At 38.0% G+C, this 17084-nt stretch overlaps 1 protein-coding gene across 1 annotated transcript; it reads right to left on the bottom strand.

Annotated features, from left to right (window-relative positions):
• Positions 1-356: 356 nt before the first annotated feature.
• Positions 357-16639, bottom strand: rrm2b (ribonucleotide reductase M2 b). The gene is made up of 9 exons (XM_061908389.1): positions 16471-16639; positions 15055-15216; positions 11137-11253; positions 10934-11067; positions 4633-4727; positions 4419-4552; positions 4249-4353; positions 4060-4173; positions 357-834 (listed from the first exon to the last, which is right to left on the bottom strand). Exons 1-9 carry the CDS (start codon positions 16525-16527, stop codon positions 682-684), a joined length of 1071 nt encoding a protein of 356 aa, XP_061764373.1. The 5' UTR covers positions 16528-16639; the 3' UTR covers positions 357-681.
• Between the last annotated feature and the right edge of the window lie 445 nt (positions 16640-17084).

Genomic DNA, 17084 nt, shown 5'->3' with positions numbered 1-17084 from the left:
GGATGTGGCATGTGCGGGACGGCGAGACGCAGCGGGCAGGTGATTAGATTTTGCAGGTGGTACGCGTGAATCTAATCAACTGTTGTCTTTAACAGCGAGCGGCCAGCGGAGGAGGAGCAGAGAGGATTGGAGAGACTGAAAAGTCGACAAGAAAATGCACATTGATGAAAAGAATCATATTAAAAACACTGTCAACTCTAGGCAACTGGCTTCCAGCGTGTATCTGTGGAATTGTGAGGAGGAAAAGCTTACACTCCTACTTCTAAAGTACAGTTTGCATTTTCATCATCCATTCCATAAATGATGCTCTGTATTAACTGTTATACTTAAAACATAGCATTTTCACCTTGAGACAATTTTTTGTTCATAAAGTATATTTATTTTTGCATCAGACATTCAGAAATGATCAAACAATACACAGTAGAAGCGGTCGACACCATCAAATATACTTAGCTTTTTCTAAAATAAGTACAAAACCCTTGCAATAAATTATTTTAAAAGTCTATACCAATATCACAAAAAAATAAACCAGCTTTTTTACATTGTGATGTCAGTCCTTCATGGCAAAATGGATGAATGCTGTAACCTGTCAATCCAAATGACAGTACTGCAAAGATTTTAGTTTTTTGGTATTTGGAAATTAACTACATAAAATACATATACGTATCCCAAACAGCTGTATCAGAAGTCTGCGTCCAGAGTGAATTCGCAGTCCTTCATGCTGGACATGACTCCAAATCTCTGGTACTCACCAACCCGTTTCTCAAAGAAATTGGTCTTTCCCTCCAAGGAAATGGATTCCATGAAGTCAAACGGGTTCTCTGCCTTGTAAACCTTAAATCATAGTGATTGACAAGGAGATTTTTAACGATATTACAAATTTAACCCCAGAAGAAGTTGGTGTCACCGGCCTTGGAGGATGTTTATTCAGTTGTTTTATTTTGTGAACAATATTAGGTACCAGACATAACACAAAACTAGAGTCTTTTCAAATAGTCATTTTCTGGTTTTAATAAAAAAGTTAAATAAATCAAGAATATCAATGGTGGAAGTCAATAGTTTCATTATAAGATCAGAGTAAAGAAATTATGTAATCACTCAATTCTGAGAAAACAATTACTAAATCCCCCTGTAAAGTTTTATTTCCATAGCTTGCATCTGCTTTTGATAACATATGTTAATTAGTCTGCAGTTTAAAAGGACTGTTCATACTTTGGCTTAGAGAGCTGTTGCACCAGGTGGTTTGACATGAATCATTTGTCCAACACGATAGATGTCAATTAAAACAAAGAAGAGGATCATCAAACTTTCTCAAAAAGGTAGTAGACAACGCTTCAAGATAAAAACAACTTAAAACAGAATGTCTTGACAACAGAAAATGCCCAGCAAAACAAATAAGGAACCAACTGGAGTCTCAGAAAACTGTAAGAAAGCCCCTAATTGAAATGGGATTTAAATAAAAAAGACCTAAACAAAAACAGGCATTAACAGCTAAACATAAATACAAGGTTCCAATGGGCTAAAGAAAAGCAACTGTGTACTCTGGTCGAAAGTCATATTCAGCGATGAATCGCAAATCTACAGTACATTGGACAAGGTGATGATGCGGGAACCTTTATCTGGTGGCGTTCCAATGAGAGTTATAAAGACGACTGCTTGAAGAAAACAAGCACATTTCGACAATCATTGATGATATGAGGCTGCATGTCAGGTAATGGCTCTGGGGACACGGCTGTCCTTACAGCTTCAATAAATGCACACGTTTAAATTGAAATTTGGCAAACTTTTCTTATTTGATCAATCAAAAGGATGTTTGGGGATGATGACATCATTTTTGAAGATGATTATACATGGTGCCATTGAGCAAACATTTTAAAAATGTTTCCTGAAGAATCAATGTCATGGCCTGCAAATAGTGCAGATCTCAATCCAATTGAAAATGTGTGGTGAGAATTTAAGAAAATGGTCCATGACAAGACTGCAACTTGCAAAACTGATCTGACAGCAGCAATCAAGAAAGTTGGAGCAAGATTGATGAAGAGTACTGTTTGTCACTCGTTAAGTCCATGCCTTAGAGACTATAAGCTCTTATAAAAAAAACAGAGGTGGTGCAACAAAGTACAAATGGTGTATTGTAGTGTTTTTAGTTTTCATGATTAAATAACTTTTTCCTCAGAATTGAGTGACTCCATTTGTTTTACGCTGTGTTATTTTATATTATTAATAACCTTGTTATCAATTTTAACAGCAGCCTTTAATTTAGTTTTGGTAAAAGTCTTTTGATGAAAATGTATTTATTACTTTTAGTCAGATTTTAGTCATTTAAATTGATTCAGTTGTAGTCTAGTTCTAGTCAACAAAATTACACATTGTAGTTAGCTAAAATTACAGTAAATATAGTCAACTGAAAAATTAAGTATAATTGATAAGGCCTTTTTATTGTTGGTTAGAAAGCACCTTTATTATTACCTTTATGTATCAATGCAAAGCATTTGTTTAACAAAAAAGTTGCATGACCTTATTGTCAAGAATGATATAATTAGTCTTATATAATAATTAGTCATTTTTTGCTACACAAGTCAATGCCCCAAAAAATCTTTAAGGCACTTTTTACAAAATCTTTCTATACTACGTCTCAGCAAAGAAGGTGTGTATGTGTGTTGTGAAACTGAGATACGATGCATGCTTTCATCATAAATTGTTTATGAAGGCAGCCAAACCGGAAGCAACAAATGCATATCTATCCATCTCTCCATCCATTTCCCACCGCTTGTCCCGCTTGGGTTCACAGGGGGTGGGGGGCTGGAGCCTTTCATAAATGTCCACTTCAAATAAATGAATAAATAGGAAATATTGTACCCCCTTCAAGTCTTTTTGCTGCACATGTGACTTAAGCGTGCTAGACCACATTAAAAGTTGTCATGCTCTTTTGATTTACCACAAAATAAACCAGTGGTTCTCAAACTTTTTTTCCCCAAGTACTACCTTAGAAAAAACTTGGCTCTCCAAGTACCACAATGATGACCAACATTAAAATACAGAATCATAGTGGGCCTAAGTATTCATTAAAAACAAGGCTGGTGTTCATTTTAACAAGTATATTTAATATTTTTGGCCACTGTAACATTACACACAATTTGAACAGTAACACCATGTTTGAATAAAGACAAATAAAACACTGTACTTTAATCCACTAATCCTGATTTGGCATAAGCTTAAAGATAAAAACAACTTAAAACAATATGCTTTGGATGGAGTAGTGTTACACGCACTACAGTTTGAGAATCACTGAAATAAACAATTCCTTGAGGCAGCGAAAATTACTTTATCATTTTTTTGTAAAGAATTAATACGGTAGAATCACGTTTAACTTACAATTGTGTAGATGTAACGATCAATGACTCGCATGGTGATGGCATCCTAGCACCAAAAATTAAATGTGACCTCTCCACTTTCTCCCAGGTGTACACCTACTTTGATGTTGAACATGTTAAATCTATAGAATTTTTTTGGGATGGTGAGAAATCAAACTTACTGATTTCACAAAGAAAGTATTTGATCGGCTCTCCTTTGTAACCAACTACTGGCCCTTTTTAATATGTACTCGGTAAAAGCACTGTGATGGGATATCTTCCCAACTTGTCCTACCAATCTAAAAAACAAAATTTGTTGTCTTATTTTCGTCCGGGGATAATAGGTTTACGATAACTAAGACAAAAACTATTATTAAAGTAATTAACACTGCTCTGCTTGATGTAAAAATACAACTGTTACGGATTACTCTTAGACAAACCAAACAGTCCAGCTGCAATCGATTGAATGGAGTAAGGATACAATGACTTGGATGAATGACAACATCCATAGCCATGTTACTGATTACCATACTTTATTTTCTGGATTTCTTTTAGTATTTTTTAAAGCCAGAAAGCTGCCATTAAAAAATGACTGTAGCCTTGTGTCATGTCTGTTATCTGCTTTTTTTCTTCTAAAATAAACAACTGAATGTACCTCCTCCAATACTGTTGATTCCATCATTTTTTCCAAGGGTTGTAGACGTACCTTGGCTAATCCCAGGTCAACCAGGAGGCGGTCAGCTACAAATTCGATGTACTGCTTCATCAGAGAGCTGTTGATTCCAATGAGATCCACTGGCAAGGCCTCCGTCAAGAACTCCTGTCTCAGCATGACAAAAAGATTAGGTACTGGTATCTTAAGGTCAAGGTCTTCCGAAAGACAGAACTTTCTGACCTGTTCAATGCTAACAGCCTTGGTGATGATGTCCTTCACCCGGTCTACAGAGGGCTTTTTCAGGAGGTAGCTATGCAGCAGGCAGGCAAAGTCGCAGTGGAGTCCCTACAGGAGACATAGCAGCACATTTCACACATCTACCACTATTTGTTAGTTTCACTTTTTCCTACTTCATCTCGACTGATCAGCTCATTTGAGTAGGTGAGGCCAGGCATGAGCCCTCTCTTCTTCAACCAGTAGATAGCAGCAAAGGAGCCGGAGAAGAAGATGCCCTCCACTGCCGCAAAAGCCACAATTCTCTCCCCTGACAGCACAACAAAAATAATATTAATAAATACGGTTAGATGCCTGGTTTTTAATCAATTGCGTGTGATTTTTCCTCACCAAATGTGGACTGGGTGTCATTTATCCACTGGAGGGCCCAGTCTGCCTTGCGCCTCACACATGGCATGGTTTGGATGGCATTAAATAAATACTCCCTGGACAGAAACACAAAGTCAATATATCAGTTTTATTCTCAGCATTTTCAAAAACACAACAATGAATTTAGCAATTTGGTTGATGAGCTACTTATTTATTATGTATCATAATAAGAGCTTGGGTTTATTATTTTTCAAAGGGTTTTAAACTGTAGGGCTGCAACAACTAATCCGATTAGAAAAAAGCTCCAATGTGTATTATTCTGTTGCTTGAATAATCGTTTAATGAGTGTAACTAATGACATTTAGAATATCAAAACAGCATGGTGTGCCCGGAACTTTATATACACGTATATAGTTCCTGCACGGTCATACAATAAAGCGCCCATGGGAGCAATGCTGTGTGGGTGTCAAGATCTCTGTGGCAAAATTTATTTTTAAAATGAATGCTTGTTATGTAATGCGATGTTGAATGAGCAGTTTTAGTATTGATGATGATGTACATGTATTAGAAAAAATATATCGAAACTTATGGCAAGCAGAAAAATTGTTTTTCATTTAAACTATTTTCACCAAAATAAGAATTGGGGCTACAAAGTGTGTTTTATCTGATTACTCAATTAATAGAACAAACTATCGATAGATTACCCGTTTAGTAAAAATAATAAATAGCTGCAGCACTAAAATGACGTAATAATTATATTAGAATTAAACCACTTTTTAGACAGTAAACAGACTTTCTAAATCAGGGGTCTCAAACATGCGGCCCGCGCTTTGATATGACAATTTAATGTTGGTGCAGCCCGCAAGTTTAATATGAACGGCGCTTGATAGGTCATGCTTGCCAACGTCCACAATTTTCCCGGGAGACCCCCCATTTTTCCCGGGAGACCCCTGAATTTCAGGGCACCAATTCTCTCGAAGGCCCTGTCAATTTTTACCAGATCAACAATATTCAGGGAGTGCCATAATGGCACTGCCTTTGGCGCCCCCTACATCCTGAACTGACAGCGTGCAAGCCCAGTTGTATGTTGCATCTGGCCATGTGAGACATGTGTGTTATTGCAAGATATATTTGATCAACAGCTACACACGTCACACTAAGGGTGGCCGTAAAAAAACTTTTAACACTGTTACAAATATGTGCCAAACTCTGAACCCACACCAAACAAGAATGACAAACACTTTTCGGGAGAACATCCGCACCGTAATACAACATAAACACACCAGAACACTTACCAGAGAATCCCATGTAGACCTAACTCTTCCGGGCTACAATATACACACCCCTGCTACCACCAACCCCCTACGCCCCCACCCTCCCTACTTGCGTCGGTTGAGGTGTTGTATATTGTAGCCCTGCAAGGTGTTCTGGGTATTTGTTCTCTTGTGTTTAAGTTGTGTTAGGGTGTGGAAATTCTCCCAAAAAGGGTTTGTCATTCTTGTTTGGTGTGGGTTCACAGTGTGGCGCATATTTGTAACAGTGTTAAAGTTGTTTATAGTGTGACAGTGTGACCTGTATGGCTGTTGAACAAATACGTCTTGCAGCCACTGACGTTGTTCTGCACAAGTGTCACACAACATGATACAGAGCCGGCACGTGGGTTGTGTGATATAAAAGCGTGCGCGATGACATGTAGTGGAGCAGTAGTATTCCTTTGGGGGTGCGCGGACCCCTAGAGGTACTTGAAGGTATGCCAAGGCACAAGTGAGATTTATTAAAAACATTCTAAAAAATAGCAGCAATTCATAAATCTTTTATACATATGTTTATTGAATAATACCTCAATGAAGTATGAATGTAAGTTCATAAACTGTGGAAAAATAATACAACAATCCAACATTCAGTGTTGACAGCTAGACTTTTTGTGGACATGTTCCATGAATATTGATGTTAAAGACTTCTCTTTTTGTGAAAAAATATTTTGAATTAAGTTCATGAATCCAGATGGATCTCTATTACAATCCCCAAAGACGGCACTTTAAGTTGATGATTGTGTGTAGAAATCTTTATTTATAATTGAATAACTTGTTTATTTTTCAACAAGTTTTTTAGTTATTTTTATATGACTGCACGTAAATGTAGAATATATTTATACTATTCATATATTATTTATCATATATATATAATATATGTTATATATTATATATTATTTATTATTATTATTATTATTGTGAGCGAACTGTGGTGCTGAATATCCCCCAGGGATCAATAAAGTACTTTCTATTCTATTATATTCTATTCGATATCTTTTTTTCCAAATAGTTCAAGAAAGATCACTACAAATGAGCAATATTTTGCACTGTTATACAATTTAATAAATCAGAAACTGATGACATAGTGCTGTATTTTACTTCGTTATCTTTTTTGTTTTCAACCAAAAATGCTTTGCTCTGATTAGGGGGTACTTGAATAAAAAAAAAATTCACAGGGAGTACATCGACAGCCCTTAATAATGTCGGCGGGGTGAAAATTGGGAAAAATTCGGGAGAATGGCTGCACCGGTAGATTGTCGGGAGGTGCACTGTAATTCAGAAGTCTCCCGGAAAAATCGTGAGGATTGGCAAGTAATTATGCAAGGGCGGGAAAGCCATTCATAGAAGGTGAATTCATTAAAAAGTGCATGTTACATTTTTTTAAGAAATCTTTTTTTGCGGCCCAGCCTCACCCAGTTTCTGCATCTAGTGGCCCCATGGCCGGCTCTACGCAGGGGCAAGAGGGGGCAGAGCCCCCTTAAATAAATGTCTTGCCCCCTCAAATCCAAATTTGAGAAAGCAAATTTTAATAAATTCACAAAATTACTACATTACAAATTGACAAAATTATCTGCACTGGCGGAAAAATCCGCCGAAAAAGGGACACACACGATATAGTAGTGTCGGCTTCCCTCTCAACTTTCCCTCCGCTGTGCGTATATTCAACATTCCACAGGCTGCGCAGCAGACACACACCCGCACACACCCCTCAGCCCTCAGTAAACATCCAATCACTGTTGCAGTATGAAAATAAAAGAAAAGGAAAAGTTGTCTGCATTCATCATATACTTGTTAGGATGGGTGTATTTGTGTGGTCTTATCTGTCATAAACACGTTTATCGTCGCAGACTTTCGGTGATAGGGGTTCCTTTTTTTTTTTTAGAACTTGACGAGAGCAGTGACAGCGGAGGCTCTGAGCAGCAGTGGTTTGGAAGGCAGAGAGCCCCCACTCTCCCTGTAACAAGCTACAAGTCATTTATGATGCTGTTAATGAGGGTAAAAATGAAACATAAGGTATATATCCTGCTTAGCAGTCCTCCTCTGCTGTCCTCTGTTCAGAGCGGAGTCCCTAGCAACGGCCCGTTTTACTTAGCAACGGTCTGGCAATCGACTGCTGGAATTATTATTCTGTTGTTTTTTTTGTAATTTTACATAGTCCACCTTTAATGTTTCAATCTACATTTTGTAAGAAACAAATGATAAGTTTCATTTGATATGACCAAGACACCTAAAAACAAAAACACAGCCGTTTTTATCAATTTACAAGCAAGTAGGCAACACACATACATTGGAGTGAATGAATTTTGTGCCCAGATGAGTGCCCAGGTCCACTGCATGTGACAAACTGAAGACAAGTGACCTGTGTCTGACAGACTCCTACGTAAAGCCCCGCCCCAGGCTGTAGTCCTGTACTGTTGTTGTTTTTCTTCATGTAATCACAGCGGGTTTTTTCTGTTGTTGTTCAAGCTTACTTATTTTCTGCTCCAGCTTCCAGCAGCTCACAAAGAGAAAGTTAATGCTCTGGAATGCATCCATTTTTCAGAGCATTTAAAAAGTCTAGTCCTGCTCCTGCATGTAGTAGTAGCAATGATGCTACTGCTAGTACATCAGGGACAGCAGCTAGCAATACTGCACCTTTAGCACTAGCAAGCACTGTTTCTCCTGCACCAGCTCCCTCCGTCCCCCCAACAAGCGCTCCCCCAAAGCAGCCTGCTCAGCTACCCAGTGACTTAAATGGCAACGCACCATCTCAGCCAATACTGGGTGGCTACCCAAAGCGTGCATTTGGTACAACATTAAGATCATTCAATCCTGCCTGGTACCGCACACGACCATGGCTAGAGTATTCTGTGGTGCGAGACGCCTGGTTCTGTTTCCCCTGTCGGAAATATGGCAGCGCTGTTAATGTTTCCCCCCCTCAGGGATTGCCACCTTATTGTGGTCAGGGGGTTTACGTGCCTCAGTGACCGTAAGAGCTATACCAGCAGGAGCTTAGTCTTCAGGTGGGACACCCAAGTTGGACAGGTCTGAAGGTAAAGGCCTGACAAAGTGCAATCCACTACTCCAGGTTGGGGTTGGACACATAGCTAAAGACGCATTTCAATGAAGAAAGCATCGTTACTATAAGCACAGAAAAAAAAGTGCTGGAGCATGATGTGTACACATGATGCCCCCTTCACATTTCTGACTGCCCCCTCATATAAGCATGCCTAGAACCGCCCCTGAGTGGCCCCCAGGTAAATTGAGTTTGTGACCCATGTTCTAAAAGGGGTTAAATGAGCTTTCTCTTTTTTACTACTACTGTAATGTAGTACTTATTTTACTAGCATTTGTATTACAATTTAACTGGGATTTTTTCAAATACTCTATTATTAATTGTACATTTGACCACAAGCTGTTCAAACCTATTGATCCATGTGTTGGGCTGGATAAAGTTATCAGAAAAAACAATATGTGTTTAATTTGATCTTTAATCAATTACAATGTAGGAATAGAATCTTTGATAACTTACATGTAGAACCAGTTGATTTTTTTGAGGTCTATTTGGAAAAAAATACAGATATGGCATATTTTATGATCATATATTTTTAAGCACTATTTGCTTCTATGCATGTGTGTAGTGTGGATGGAAAGTATGACTGGAATACACCATAATTTATTTTCTTCATATTTATTTATTTTATACACGTTTTATGGGTTACACCTTGTGCTGGAAATTAAATTATATTGTATTCATATACAATGCCAATAAAATTATATATCTAAAGTAATTTAATTCATGGAAATGTTTTATATAATGGAATTTTAAATAATAAATAGTCCCAATTGTATTATTCAACCTAATGTCAGGATTTATTCAATAAAACAACAACTAGTAAACAATTTTATATTTCAATTAATACTATGTCCAGTTTCAGTTTATTCTGAACCTACATACATACAATTACAATGGAACACTTCACATATTTCCAGTTGTTTCATTACAGCATGTTTGAAAAGGAGTAGGAAGAAGCAGAGCTTGTTTATTCTACCCCTTTTCGTATCATAGTAGTTTTATCTCATTTGTTTGTTTGTTTTATACTTGTAGGAGAACAATGAATAAACAAATCACTATTACAGTAAGTAAACAAACATTAAATATATAAATAACAATTACACATAAAGATATTTACAATTATTAAGTTATTATAACTAAATAGTTTAGTCATTTATGGTTCATCTAGGAGATGAATGAGTTTATCTTTTTTTTTTTAAAAAAGGTTCATTTATAATTTGTATTAATGAGTAATAATGAATAATTATATGTGTACACGTGTAGTTTGAACAGAATTTTTAACTGAATCATATTAGTATTTAGTTTGATTTCTTTGCTTAATTTATTCCATAACTTAATTCCACATACCGATATGCTAAATATTTTAAGTGTTGTATATGCATACAGATGTTTGAAATTAGATTTTCCTTTAAGGTTAAAATATTTCTCCTTTTTTGTTGAGAATAATTACAGTACATTCTTGAGTAGCAGGTTCTAGTTTGCTTTGTATATCATTTTAGCTTTTTGCAAATTTACCAATTTTTTGAGTTTCAATCATTTTGATTAAATAAATTAAGGCTTTTTCGTGAAAATAGATTTATCCATCCATCAATTTTTACCGCTTGTCCATTTCGGGGTCGCTCCATAATCGCAGGAAAATACATTTAATTACTTTTATTTATTATAATTTTAGTACTAAAAAACTGTATTTTCTTGTCAATGAATATACATATGTTTCATGCGTAAAAGAAGCCAACTGAAATTGCTGTTTTGATTCTAAAATGAGAGAATGCAACAGGTGCTAAAACCACAGAACTGTTGTTTAAGTGGTGAGGGTGTATCCTGTTATGAACAGGTGCACATTATAAAAGAAAATGTGTTCATTCTAGCAACGTTCCCTAAAGCTGTACTTTGTTGCTCTGAAGACGTAGAACGATGTATGTTAACGTTCATAAAAAGACAAAACCAAGTTGACCTTTCCTGCAGGTCTCGGATGTATGTGTTGAGGAGCATGCTGTACATCTCTGAGTGAACCGTTTCTATCAGGATCTGGAAGCTGTAGAAGGAGCGCGCTTCAGGGACCTGCACCTCCTGGCAGAACCTCTGCACCTGCAAATAAAACAAAATAGTCATCTCTTGATGACAAGTTTAATGTCACAACATGTATTGAAGTCTCACCAGGTTCTCGTTGACGATGCCGTCGCTGGCCGCGAAGAAGGCCAAAATGTGAGAGATGAAATGCTTTTCCTCTGATTTTAGACGGTCCCAGTGAGGCAGGTCTTTGGAAAGGTCCACCTGGTAGACAGACATCAGCAGCATTAAAAGTACAAACACATAATAGTTTACATTAGTGATTCCCAAACTGTGTAGTGGTACTCGGGCCTCATCTAGTGGTACACCAAAGAAGTCTGTATGTTTACTGTACGTGGAGTATCATTGTTGATGATATTTGTGAGTTGTGTGTAATGTTACAGTGGCCAACAATATTAAATATACTTGTTAAATAAAACTTCTGTCTTGTTTTTAATGAATAGTCGGCCTACTGCGCTAATGTATTTTATTGTTGGTCATTATAGTGGGTACTTGCAGTAGAGATGTGATGTTAGCAAACAAATCAAGTATTTTGAACGGCTCTTTTGAGTGAATGATGAGAATTCATTTGCAGTTGCAAGGCATTCGTTTGTTAGCCCTCCAGTTACAGTACCCAACTGGTAACTGGACTATAAAATGAGTCAGAGTCAAAAGAAAGCATACCATCATTTGGATTCACATTTTTAAATTATTAAAATGTTTAATTAATCCATGGTTCTCGCCTGTCAATCTATGTTCTCGTCCTCACCTATGGTCATGAGCTTTGGGTCATGACCGAAAGGACAAAATCACGGGTACAAGCAGCTGAAATTAGTTTCCTCTGTCGGGTGGCGGGGCTCTCCCTTAGAGATAGGGTGAGAAGCTCTGTCATCCGGTGGGATCTCAAAGTAAAGCCGCTGCTTCTCCACATCGAGAGAAGCCGGAATAGGTGGTTCGGGCATCTGGTCAGGACGCCACCCGAACGCCTCCCTAGGGAGGTGTTTAGGGCACGTCCGACCGGCAGGAGGCCACAGGGAAGACCCAGGACACGTTGGGAAGACTATGTCTCACGGCTAGCCTGGGAACACCTCGGGATCCCCGGGAGGAGCTGGACAAAATGACCGACCACGAAGAGGGAAGTCTGGCCATTTCTGCCTAGGCTGCTGCCCCCGTGATCCGACCTTTGGATAAGCGGAAAAAAATGGATGGATGGATGGATTTTTTAGTTTTTAATTGTATTTATTTTTTCAATTTAGTTTTGCTTTTCTGGTTCACTGTTCTGATGTAGTTCAAGTTCAAACTTTTTATTATTTTATTCTTATCTCCAGCACCCCCCACGATCCCAAAATGGACAAGCGGTACAAAATAGATGGATACAAGGATATTTATATGTTTTTTAGGGTCCTTAATCTTTGGGCACCTACCGGTTCAATCCGATTCTGATTCCTGGGGTATCAATTCCATTCAAAATCAGTTCCCGACTCAACACGATCTAGACCGATTTTCAAAATGTCCATCCATGCATTTCCTACTGCTTGTCCCTTTTTGGGGTCATGGGGGTTCGCTGGCGCCTACCTCAGCTTCATTCGGGCGGTAGGAGGTGTACACCCTGGACAAGTCGCCACCTCATCGCAGGGCGAACACAGATAGACAGACAACATTCACTCACATTCACACACTAGGGACCATTTAGTGTTGCCAATCAACTTATCCCCAGGTGCATGTTTTATGTGATATTAAAATTATAATGAAAACTTTTTCAAAACAGGTTACGCGTGTGGAAAGTTCCTTCTAGTGCATTTAAATGGCCTAAAAATTGATTCTTATAATTTAAATCGATTTTTGAACATAATGAATTGTTTAGAATAAAGATGAATAAGAATCAAAATTGTATTGGGAATTTTTTGTGCACCCCTAGTATTTTTTCTGTACTGTAAAAATGTTCCTATGCTGTAAAGTTTTTTTTGGTGAGTAAAAAAATTAACGAATGACGTCAAGGTCAAAGCATGTGGTTGTGCACCGCCTTATAAACTATTACAAACCCCGTTTCCATATGAGTTGGGAAATTGTGTTGGATGTAAATATAAATGGAATACAATGATTTGCAGGCATCACGGTGGCAGAGGGGTGCCCCTGTGTGTGAATGTGAGTATGAGTGTTGTCTGTCTATCTGTGTTGGCCCTGCGATGAAAGGACGACTTGTCCAGGGTGTACCCCGCCTTCCGCCCGATTGTAGCTGAGATAGGCGCCAGCGCCCCCCGCAACCCCAAAAGGGAATAAGCGGTAGGAAATGGATGGATGGACAATGATTTGCAAATCATTTTCAAGTCATACTCAGTTGAATATGCTACAAAGACAACATATTTGAAGTTAAAACTGATAAATCATTAACTTTAGAATTTGATGCCAGCAACACGTGACAAAGAAGTTGGGAAAGGTGGCAATAAATACTGATAAAGTTGAGGAATGCTCATCAAACACTTATTTGGAACATCCCACAGTTGTGCAGGCTAATTGGGAACAGGTGAGTGCCATGATTGGGTATAAAAGCAGCTTCCATGAAATGCTAAGTAATTCACAAACAAGGATGGGGTGAGGGTCACCAATTTGTAAGCAAATTGTCGAACAGTTTTAGAACAACATTTCTCAACGAGCTATTGAAACGAATTAAGGGATTTTACCATCTATGATCCATAAAATCATCAAAAGGTTCAGAGAATCTGGAGAAATCACTGCACGTAAGCAATGATATTATGGACCTTTGATCCCTCAGGCAGTACTGCATCAAAAACCGTCAGGAGTGTGTAAAGGATATCACCACATGGGCTCAGGAACACTTCATAAAACCACTGTCAGTAACTACAGTTGGACGCTACATCTGTAAGTACAGGTTAAAACTCTACCAGGCAAAGCAAAAGCCATTTATCAACAACACCCAGGAACGCCGCCGGCTTCACTGGGCCCGAGTTCATCTAAGATGGACTGATGCAAAGTGGAAAAGTGTTCTGTGGTCTGACGAGTCCACATTTCAAATTATATTTGGAAACCGTGGACGTGGCGTCTTCTGGAACAAATAGGAAAATAACGATCCGGATTGTTATAGGCGCAAAGTTCAAAAGCCAGCATCTGTCATGGTATGGGGGTGTATTAGTGCCCAAGGCATGGGTAACTTACACATCTGTGAAGGCACCATTAATGCTGAATGGTCCATACAGGTTTTGGAGCAACATATGTTGTCATCCAAGCAACGTTATCATGGACGCCCCTGCCTATTTCAGCAAAACAATGCCAAGCCACGAGTTACAACAGCGTGGCTTTGTAGTAAAAGAGTGCGGGTACTTTCCTGGCCCGCCTGCAGTCCAGACATCTATCCCATCGAAAATGTGTGCCACATTATGAAGCGTAAAATACGACAGCGGAGACCCCGGACTGTTGATCGACTAAAGCTCTACATAAAACAAGAATGGGAAAGAATTCCACTTTCAAAGCTTCAACAATTAGTTTCCTCAGTTCCCAAACGTTTATTGCGTGTTGTTAAAAGAAAAGGTGATGTAACACAGTGGTGAACATGCCCTTTACCAACAACTTTGGCACGTGTTGCAGCCATGAAATTCTAAGTTAATTATTATTTGCAAAAAAAAATCAAGTTTATGAGTTTGAACATCAAATATATTGTCTTTGTAGTGCATTCAATTGAATATGGGTTGAAAAGAATTTGCAAATCATTGTATTACGTTTATATTTACATCTAACGGGGTTTGTACAAATATTTGTATAGATGTACATTATTCTGAACCACATTTTATATTTTTACTGCTACCAGACATTGATTTTTTTTTTATAAAAAAAACTAACTATATAACAAGCCAGTCTTTTAAACAGCTTTTTGAAAGGAACAAAATCCGGTTCCTTTCCAAAGAGCCATCTCTAACTGAGAGAGCCAAGGGTTTTTTGAGGTGGTACTTGGTGAAAAAAGTTTTAGAACTACTGCTTTGGATGATAATGTGACAAAATAGCATTATTTACCTCCTCCACTGTCCAAAAAGAAGCTTGAGCCTTCTTATACATCCTCCAGATATCAGGGTACTGGATGGGGAAGATGACAAAGCGTCTGGGGTTCTCTCGTAGCAAAGGTTCTTCTTCTGTCTCTGAAAGATTCTGGCGGGCTCCATTTTCTTTCAGGCCATTCTTGGGTAATAGTTATGGCATTAGTTAATTTCCAACATGCACAAAGTTACAATATGATACATTAAGTGATTCCAGTTTGTCATAACAGCACAGCTTATTTATTCCTACCCGTTGTTTGTTTCATGTTGATTTCTAACACATTTGTTTGTTCACTTCCTGTACTCAACTTGTAAATGAGTAAATAAATAAAACTTGAAGTTGTCATTGTTGTAAGCATTTCACCAATCTCGCGCACTTTGCAAATTATACGTCATTTCCATTGTGCGCAAGCATTTTGCATATCGCAAAACGAGATTATGTTTGAAAATGGCGCGACCGTGCAAATGTATTGTTTGAGGACGGCTGAAGAAGAATTTGGGGAATTCTGCGCAGACAGCTACATCGAACAGAAGAATAACAGCAAAACAGTCTACCAACACTGCGTAGCGTGGCATCAAGGGTTAGGGTTAGGGTTGGGGTTGGGATTAAGGTTAGGGTTAGTAGCCAGAACTTCCAACACAATCAATATATAGCTGGAAGCAATTTCCAAAATTGCCCAAAAGATTGTGCATTATACAAATTGTGCCCATTGATTCGCAAAATGTGCACCACACATTATTCAAATATATAGCTAGAAGCAATTAGCATAAAGATTGCGCATTATACAAATTGCTCACATTGGTATTGCGCCTACATCATAAATGAATAGCTATGATTCACATAAAGAGAATCAAAAGAGTATCTAATTTCCAGATAAGGTTCAAGATGTTCATCAGGATTCTTCTTCCTTCACTTTATAAACACTTTGAACAGTTTGCACATAAACTGGATCATTATAGTACTTTACATTGTTTGACTTATTTGCATGTGATGTGGCCGTCTGACAGTTGATTGGAGTTGCATTATATTTAAGCACATTTGTCACAAAGAAACTTTATTCATAAGTTAACTTTAATAACCACCATTTTGTACTAATAGAAAATATTTTCTCATATTTTTCATTAAGTTAGAATCTAACTCCGCCTGCTCAATAAAATGACGTCGACCTACTCCACCAAAACAAAGGACATTGAAAATATACGCGCAACATTGTGCCACTTCCATTACATTTACAAATTTTAGAATTAGGATTACATCACAGAGTTCAGTTTTCTACGTCATGATGAACTTAATAACAATAATGTGCGGACAATGTTGTTCGCTGCCGTAGCACGCAGCTAGTATTAGCATACGATGCTATAGCACTGGCTACCATAATGTTGACATACATCTTACCGGCTCTATGTGCTTGTCTGTTTTCCCCATGTCTTTGTTTGTCTGCGTCGGTGCCATTCCTGATAACTTTTATAAGAGTCTTGGTGGATACCTGATGGTGTGCTGTTATATGTCAGCCATTTTTAAAGTGACTGGAAAGCAGAGGTGCCTCTAGCGGTCTTCTTCTTCTTCTTTTGTTTTTATGGCGGTTGGCAAGCAACCTTCTGGTGTGCATTACCGCCATCTACTGTAATGGAGTGTGGACCGAGGTGGATCCCTACTCTATATTCTTTTATTTAACCCAGAACCCAGTGTTTTTAAAATATGTGTATATTGCTTTATACCCTATGTTTTCTGAATGCAATCCTAATATACCTCCCACTTCTAACCTAATATTTTATTTTGTTAACTTATTTTCCAGTATTTCTCTTTCTCTATTATATTTCCTACATTGTATTAAGACATGGTCTACATTTTCTATCTGGTGGCAAAAATCACACAGCCCTGTAGTATATTTTCCTATCAATTTTAGTGAACTATTTAGATATGTATGGCCTAATCTCATTCTAGTAATAATGTCTTCTTCTTTCCTATTTCTACCCCCTCCTCTCATTACACCTACTTTCCTCTGAACT

This window comes from Nerophis ophidion, linkage group LG08 (genome assembly GCF_033978795.1).
Source record: "Nerophis ophidion isolate RoL-2023_Sa linkage group LG08, RoL_Noph_v1.0, whole genome shotgun sequence".
NCBI lineage: Eukaryota > Metazoa > Chordata > Actinopteri > Syngnathiformes > Syngnathidae > Nerophis > Nerophis ophidion.
This window is presented reverse-complemented; position numbering and strand designations above follow the sequence as displayed.

Coding starts and splice junctions, on each gene's coding strand:
- rrm2b (XM_061908389.1), bottom strand. CDS start 16,527: ATGGCACCGACGCAGACAAACAAAGACATGGGGAAAACAGACAAGCAC. Junction 11,068..11,136: donor GCATCGTCAACGAGAACCTG/GTGAGACTTCAA, acceptor TTTTATTTGCAG/GTGCAGAGGTTCTGCCAGGA. Junction 4,728..10,933: donor ATCCGAGACCTGCAGGAAAG/GTCAACTTGGTT, acceptor GTTTCTGTCCAG/GGAGTATTTATTTAATGCCA.